This window comes from Anopheles cruzii, chromosome 3 (assembly GCF_943734635.1).
Source record: "Anopheles cruzii chromosome 3, idAnoCruzAS_RS32_06, whole genome shotgun sequence".
Lineage (NCBI taxonomy): Eukaryota > Metazoa > Arthropoda > Insecta > Diptera > Culicidae > Anopheles > Anopheles cruzii.
Window position 1 is genome coordinate 53990165 of NC_069145.1, and position 7788 is coordinate 53997952.

Here is a 7788-nt window from a genome sequence, read left to right on the forward strand (position 1 = left end):
CCAGTCGTACGACAAACAATTGCTTGAATCGCGATTCTGCTCTCTCTTTCTGTTGCTTCAAGTTTACGTGAAGGAAAAAAAATGAAAGGGCAACAGACAGAGGAAATTAATGAATTTAATTTCTTCCACCTCAGGCCGAACGTGATTAGCCTTGCGAACCCGAGAAACCCGACTCGTATTTCTCCTTCGTTCACAAGCGGGAATCTCAAACAATGAAATGAAAAATGCCTCCATTGCCGGCACGGCTCGGCTCATTTGGATTGTCCAATTTCACGAGCATCCAGCGATCCCGGTCCACAATCAAAGCGAGATCTTGGGACTCTTCCTATAGCATCGACCTATCCTATGGGACCAATTCGTCAACATCATCTAGTCGGAAGATGACCGTTAACGATGCAGATAAACAATCGTTAAATTGCACCGATTTGACGCTCAAACCGTTAGATTCATTTGTATGTCTCGGACAAGTGCATCAATGACAAATTTAACGCAAAATCAATAAAGTAGCTTAGATAGAAATCATTCAGGTTGGTGTTTCCTGCATAATAAAAAAAAACAAAGCATCATTAGAATTTTGCTAAATTCTACGAAATGTGGGCAAACCAAGCACACTCGCCCAAAAGTAAACGCTCTGAGGCGGAAAACAGGCAATAATATACAGTTGCCAGCTCCTTAAACCGTATATCCATACGTTCCTATTGACCCGTTGAAATGGGTTAACACGGAATGGACGATCATTCTTTAAATCGACCACTTTTCGGTCACGTCCCGTGCCATGAAACGACACAATTTCCCAACCACGCACGACCCATAATTCAAACAGCCCAACTTAATCGTTCCCATCTCCCCAGGACGAGCCTGAAAGCAATGTCTTTAGCTTGGTCGTCTCTGTATCGCAACGCAACGGTGGGATTGTCGGTTCGAAAAATCGAAAAACGTCACCAGCAGACGTACCGGATACAGCACGACGCACCCTCCTGTCGGCGCGGCAAAGGCAACTCCAGAAAATCGGAAATCCTACACAGACCTCGCGAAAATCGGAAGCATGCTACGCTGTAATCGATCAATAAAAAAATCGTTATGTTTACGGAAATCGACGCCCAAAGTCTACCGTATTAAAGGGTGGACCATCATCTGGAGCTGTCGAGCGAGCGTGCGGCGAGGTACAAGTTAAGAAATCGAATAATTGATTCGTGTTTGTGGTGAAACGGTGTAACTATACAAGATCCGTGTGCCGTGGTCGACGTTGGCGATGGCGTGTAAGGATTTCTTGTTTGAGGTTGCGTCGGCGTGGGGCTTCTCAGCTTCTCACCAGTAGCCCAGTATTTAGCCGTATTCAACTAACCATACCAAAGTATTCAAACCAACCAAACCGGTACCAGAAACCACAAACAGTTAAGCAGCTCCGAACAGCTCCGATGCCGTTTCTTTATCCGCCCTACTCGCAAGGTGAACGCAAGATGTGGCCGAACCCTTCCTGGGCGACGTCCGCACACAATTATTTTGCAATCACCACAAAGCCAACTTCCGCCGACCCGGAGTGACCCGCCGGTCCCAGATGCGTCCGTACCGAACTCGATAACGATCGATTTCGGTTGCCGCACCGGGATGCTGGAGACGGGCTGTAGAACAAACATGGACCACACCACACATGTACCCGTTTCCGGTCGTTTAGGCCCGGTTTTAGTCAAGAGGAAGTGACAGCTCTGGCTGCGGCAGAGGGTTTGGTTCGATTGTTTTTCGCTGTTAAATTCGTTGTGCTACGGATTACGGCTGTACTCAAACGACTCGAGGAGTAAGACATTTCACCTAAGCCATTTGAAATTAGTTTTCCGGTTATCGCACCGGTAGCTGAAATATCCACGTTTGAAAACTACCGGAAACTAGCTACTCGGAACGTGCCAAGGACTTCGCTTCACTCCGAAGGTGGCACATCCGCAATCCGAAAAGTAAAGTAACCAAGCAGAGCAGATGATGACGAGTTCGTTAATGATTGGACTAAGTGACCCTCTGAGGGGGGGCGGGAAACGAGAGCGACAGCAAGTGGAAAGGCAGAATGATCACTGATGGATGCATGATATGAGGCTACGGCTTACTGCAATGAACGACTAAAGTAACGGAAAACGAAACGAACCTACAGAATGCATTACTTGGGCCGCAAGTGGACCCGCGAAAAAGCGAAACTGTTTTTAATGGATGTTCTCGTCTTGCAAGAGTTTTGTGTGAGTCAGTGTGTGTGTTGGTGGGTGTGTTCAGACCAATTTTAACCGCCCGCTGGCTTTGAGTCGAGCTTTACTTTATGTGGTTTAGAGGGAACTAACTTTAAGCAGTTGAAGCAGTTGAATTGATTTTCCAGTTTTCTGTTCATGCAGTTTTCGATTCGCATTCTTCCACTCGGCTCGAGTGGAATGTTTGCTTTTGTTTTTTAAGCATTCTTTACTGTCGTAGGTTTTGATTCAACTTCTACGTTTAATAACCGTGCCTTACCTAGAAGATCCCATTCACCATTCGTCACGAAACTACTGACATCTCCACCTGCTTCGTCCTGCAATTGTAAGTCTAACTGTAATGTCAGAGAAAAATACCAAAATATTAGTAACGGTTACGGGTGGCCAACCTGAGGTAAGGTAACAACCCTAAAGGACCTATTTATACACCCACTGGGGTGCTGGCACACTGATTCAACCACGCACACACACACACACGCAAACCAACGAATAGAATCAATATTAGTGCACACCAAAAACCTATCTTTGAACTAAGGCAATGTTGAAAAGGAAAAAAGGAAACACTCACTAACAAAAGGGTCAATAATATTTAAGCACACACACACACACGTCCCCTCTCACACACAGTACGACATATTGCTTACACGATACACTAGTGTACACCTTGCCACCTTGGGGAGGCCAACCATTTTCCTAAGTTTGGCATCAAAACCTCTACACTTTATTGAAGCACACTAGGTGAGGTCATGCAAACCGAAAGGATAATGTAAAATCGGTCTAAATCATTGAACTCGGTCGGCACATTGCGGTGTAACAGAAGGTGATCTAAACAAAACCTAATCATAACGGACAAAGCATAAAGTACGACGAAACCCCGAAATCGACCCGCAGTGTCTGTAAATGTTTTTTTTTATAGTATTTTGTGGGGTATTTTTTCTTCACACATCCTGTCACGTCACGCGCGCGTGATGTTAATTGCCGTGACTCGTTTCTTTCTTGACGAGCGAACGTTCCAGGGACGCTCCGGATAGTGGGCCCGTGGGTCCTGTGTGCTGCGTGGAGCCTGTGGCCGGTATCCTGCATCCTGTGCGTTGGACGGAGCGTGTGGCTGTGCAATTCCTCTTGCTGTTTGCATGTACGTGTACATAGGCGGGTGCGGGATGTGTCGCGATTGTGGGCCGGTGCTAGAGTGCAAGGTGCACCTGGTGGCGCCTATGCGCTCACAGTTCTCGGAATGGTTTACTGGATGGATGTTCCATCCGTTTGTTTGCAACACTCCCAGTACGATATGAGGCATCGTTCGATAGTTTGTATGATGGTTTTAGGGTTTCTCTGTCACGCATTTCTGTATGCTCCATGTGGGTGAGTTAATGTGTGTTTTAAGATTCGTCGAAAGAGTTTTCCAACACGGCTCCCGGATGACGAGCGGCAATGTGGCGTTATCTTAGAACTGTAACGGTCCAAAGTACATTCTACCCTTTGAAAGGTTTGCCGTTCGAAACACCGGGGGACGTTTTTTGAAAAAATCTTCCGCTGATCGATCAACCAGGGCCAGGGCCAAGCCACGTAATTGTTTCGCCCAGGAGCGAAACAATCCTGAAGGCCATCGAACACATCATCAGTCATTCGGTGCTACCTTCAAAAGGGCGTTTTGCCACGACGAACATTACTGTGGCTAGCTACACATTTTATTTACGATTGTTTAATTGAATCACAACTGTTGGCTGTACTTACTAAAGTTCGTTCTATGCTCAATAAGAATCCAAACTTCCATTAACAAAACAAAGTTAAACATTAAATCAATACACAGTACGCCTATGGCGAAAAAACAATCGAACTAAAAATCGCTATTTTATTAAACAAAATGAAAAGACCCGTAAGTAAAACATCGTCTTAATTATAGCTCTAGTGGTGAACAAGTACAAACGTGGGCTACAGTTGAAGCATGTTCCGGAAAGAGCACAAGCTTGACAGAGCATAGGAGACGGCTTAATCAAACAGTTTCTCACATCGAGCACGAAACTGTCGTGGAACGGCACAACGTCAAAGCAGTACACAGAACTGTTCCTGCAAAATGTCGTAACGAAAAGAAAAAATGGCCTTCCCGTACAAGCAGCAACCATTTTGACCTAGGTTTCGATTCAATCCACTGTATCATGATTAATGTTTCCTCTAATCTTTGGAAAAAGATGACAGAACCGAGTACGGTTTTCTAACGGCGCTTGGTCAAAATGGTTGGTGGCGTTGGGGTTTTTGGAGAAAGCAAGAAATCACGGGTGGATCTAAACCAAACAGAACATCAACTAAATCGGACGCACAAACAAGATACTTCCACTCGCAAAGTAAGCACTTGGCAGCCAGCCGGTTTGCTAGTTGGAGCAAATAATAGTCATAACTAACCAACGTAAACCAAACTAAACATAAGAAACAGCCAGTACACTCTATACGCTCCCTAAGGAAGGAAAGCTCGAAAATCAGTTCTCGGCGGTGGTTGAGTAATAAAGCGTGTTGTGATGTGATGTGAACACTAAACAAGCACAGGTTTGCTTGTAACACTAATTATTCTAAGCCATTGGTGTTGATCACACCACCGAGAACTAGGTTTTCGTTTGCTTGATACTGCTGCTAGCTTGAGTTAGATGCACAGAAGAAATATTTCAGTAGCAGTTTCTAGCATCGTTATTGCGTACGTTAGTCTAGGTTTAGTGATTTTTTTTTTCTCAACAACATGTTTATGCGCTAGGGAATTTAGTCATAGTTTTTTGTACATAGTTTTGTAAGCATCAACTTTACCTGGAAACCATCATAAGCAAGAAATCACGGGTGGATCTAAACCAAACAGAACATCAACTAAATCGGACGCACAAACAAGATACTTCCACTCGCAAAGTAAGCACTTGGCAGCCAGCCGGTTTGCTAGTTGGAGCAAATAATAGTCATAACTAACCAACGTAAACCAAACTAAACATAAGAAACAGCCAGTACACTCTATACGCTCCCTAAGGAAGGAAAGCTCGAAAATCAGTTCTCGGCGGTGGTTGAGTAATAAAGCGTGTTGTGATGTGATGTGAACACTAAACAAGCACAGGTTTGCTTGTAACACTAATTATTCTAAGCCATTGGTGTTGATCACACCACCGAGAACTAGGTTTTCGTTTGCTTGATACTGCTGCTAGCTTGAGTTAGATGCACAGAAGAAATATTTCAGTAGCAGTTTCTAGCATCGTTATTGCGTACGTTAGTCTAGGTTTAGTGATTTTTTTTTTCTCAACAACATGTTTATGCGCTAGGGAATTTAGTCATAGTTTTTTGTACATAGTTTTGTAAGCATCAACTTTACCTGGAAACCATCATATGTCCAACTACCAAATTTCATTTCACATCTTTGATCGTCAAATGGAAACCACGTTATATCTATTTTACATGTTGATTTGAAGATTCCTGGTGGCACATACAAACAAGAACCATTATTGCGTACGACTACGTTTGTTGGGTATGTGCCATCAAAGCCTTCATCAGCACTAAAATATAAATATACGGTAATGATGAGTACACGTCAACTGCTCTGCTCGGTTGCTCGGTTGTTGGAAGATGATAGAAATAATTTAGTAGTAGATATCGAAACAATTTGAAAATTTGTATTTTTTGCGGAAACGGGAATAGTAGGGTAGAATCACAGGAAGGAGCTTGGACTCGGGGATTTGTCGGCGAATGTTCTTAGGGGATGAAATGGCCACACCAGCAGAGTGGTCAAGAAAAAGTTTGCAGACTCTACTTGCTAAAAATATTCCTTTTAAGGACATAATTGAAATACAAATGGTACTGTTCATCGTCAGAAATTAATAAGAGCTTCATTCAGAACAACAATTTACAATTTTATGTTATGCTGGTGTTTTTTCAGCCGATTAGATTGTGGAAAAAGGATAGTTATCAAAGCCTTACCATTGTTGCATTTGGCTTGGTATCATTATTTGTTAGAGAAAACATGACTTCAGAATTGTTCAAACAAATCATTTCTGCTGCCGATATTCGACACAACAAACACCGGTTCTGAGGGATTGGAATTTTGGCTGGCTTTCGAAGGATCGGAGGAAGTATTAAGCAAAGCTGGAGGTTTGGTGGTGGAATAGATTTGTTTTTTTCTCATAGACTGAACGTCGGTAGGTGAGGATAGAAAAGAATAACAACCTGTTGTACATCAAAACATCTGGTTTCCATATCCGATGCGGTGGTATCCGCAGATCTCGCACACCACCATATTCCGATGTGTTCCACCTTAAATTCATATCATTCCATTCCTGAGTGTTTGCAGACGGATGGAAAATATCGGTTTTATTTGTTTATGTTAACCGAACCAATGGCACCGGATTGGCGGACGTTTGATTTTTTATTCGATTATTTTGTCGCAGTTTTGTGGTCGGTTTAGGTTTTAACAATTTTGAGCGTTTTTTGTTCGATTTCATTCGATTATTATGAATGCCCGCACACCGCCGCCATTCGGAATGTACACACACACACACACAAACAGTGTCCCGACGAAGGTATGAAATGAAAAAGAGGATTAGAGAATAGAAAATTGTTGGTTTAATAATTGCGTTAGAGAATCAATATTAGCTGTCGAGGGGGTCGAGTGTTTAATGGACGAGGCAACGGCATCAGCACGGTTCGTGATAATTATGTTGAAAAATGACACAACACAATAAATTATCCAACCTCTCATCGCACCTACACCGGACGACGGACATTGTACAGCTAGCCAAACTTGCCCGCTTCGTCCTGCTGACATCCTGAAACGTGTTTGGATTTGCCTGCGCGTAGAAGCATGGCCCCGTAGAAAATCCCCCCACCCCGGGGGGGGACAAGTGGCTCTATTTGAGACGGGGCCGAATGTTTATCACTTGTTATCTAATCCTCGCTCTTCTCGAGATTTCGAGGGCGGAACTCTGGCAAGGACCAATTTTCAAAATTGGGCACCACTCTGCTTCCTATCCGTGCCAGAGGTCGAATGAATCATTCATTCACCGGGAGCGTTGAAATCGATACGGGTGCCCGGAGCAAGTGCTCCTTGCCACTGTTGGGGGGGGGTCAACTGAGAAAAGCCAGCCAGCTGACCTTCTTCTAGCGCCGGGTGAACCGGCAAACCGAGAGTCTCTAGTTTGACTGGTCCCCGAAGGTATCTTTCAATTCCCGGGAGGCGTTACCAATGCAAAAGACCCGTCAAAATCAGCAGTGGCAGGCTAGAGGCTAGCAGGATAGCCGAGCCGACGAAGCGGACTTTTTCTCGCCGCTCGTCGTTTGACCGGGTCACCGGGTTTCGGGCGGTATTCCATAATGGAGGTGCGCAAATTGACATCACTTTCTACACGACTTCACCGGAACAACGGGGCCACAATAACGCCGGTCACAAACTGTTCGTACGTCCCGGCCAAACACCATACACGCCACTCGAATGTCTAATTCGATCCGGTGGCCCAAGCGCCGTTGACTTACTTTCGACTTTCGATGACTGCCTGGATGAGAGATATTTTTATCATCACTTTCAAACCATCGTTTCTCTTGC

At 44.4% G+C, this 7788-nt stretch overlaps 1 protein-coding gene across 1 annotated transcript; it reads right to left on the reverse strand.

The window, feature by feature from the left end:
• Window positions 1–2425: 2425 nt before the first annotated feature.
• On the reverse strand, window positions 2426–6514 carry LOC128270608 (neuronal acetylcholine receptor subunit alpha-7-like). The gene is made up of 3 exons (XM_053008019.1): window positions 6417–6514; window positions 5569–5749; window positions 2426–2563 (listed from the first exon to the last, which is right to left on the reverse strand). The coding sequence occupies exons 1-3, from the start codon at window positions 6512–6514 to the stop codon at window positions 2426–2428; spliced, it is 417 nt and encodes a 138-aa protein (XP_052863979.1).
• Between the last annotated feature and the right edge of the window lie 1274 nt (window positions 6515–7788).

Coding starts and splice junctions, on each gene's coding strand:
- LOC128270608 (XM_053008019.1), bottom strand. CDS start 6,514: ATGAATTTAAGGTGGAACACATCGGAATATGGTGGTGTGCGAGATCTG. Junction 5,750..6,416: donor GATGTTTTGATGTACAACAG/GTTGTTATTCTT, acceptor TTTATATTTTAG/TGCTGATGAAGGCTTTGATG. Junction 2,564..5,568: donor GGACATATGATGGTTTCCAG/GTAAAGTTGATG, acceptor CTGACATTACAG/TTAGACTTACAATTGCAGGA.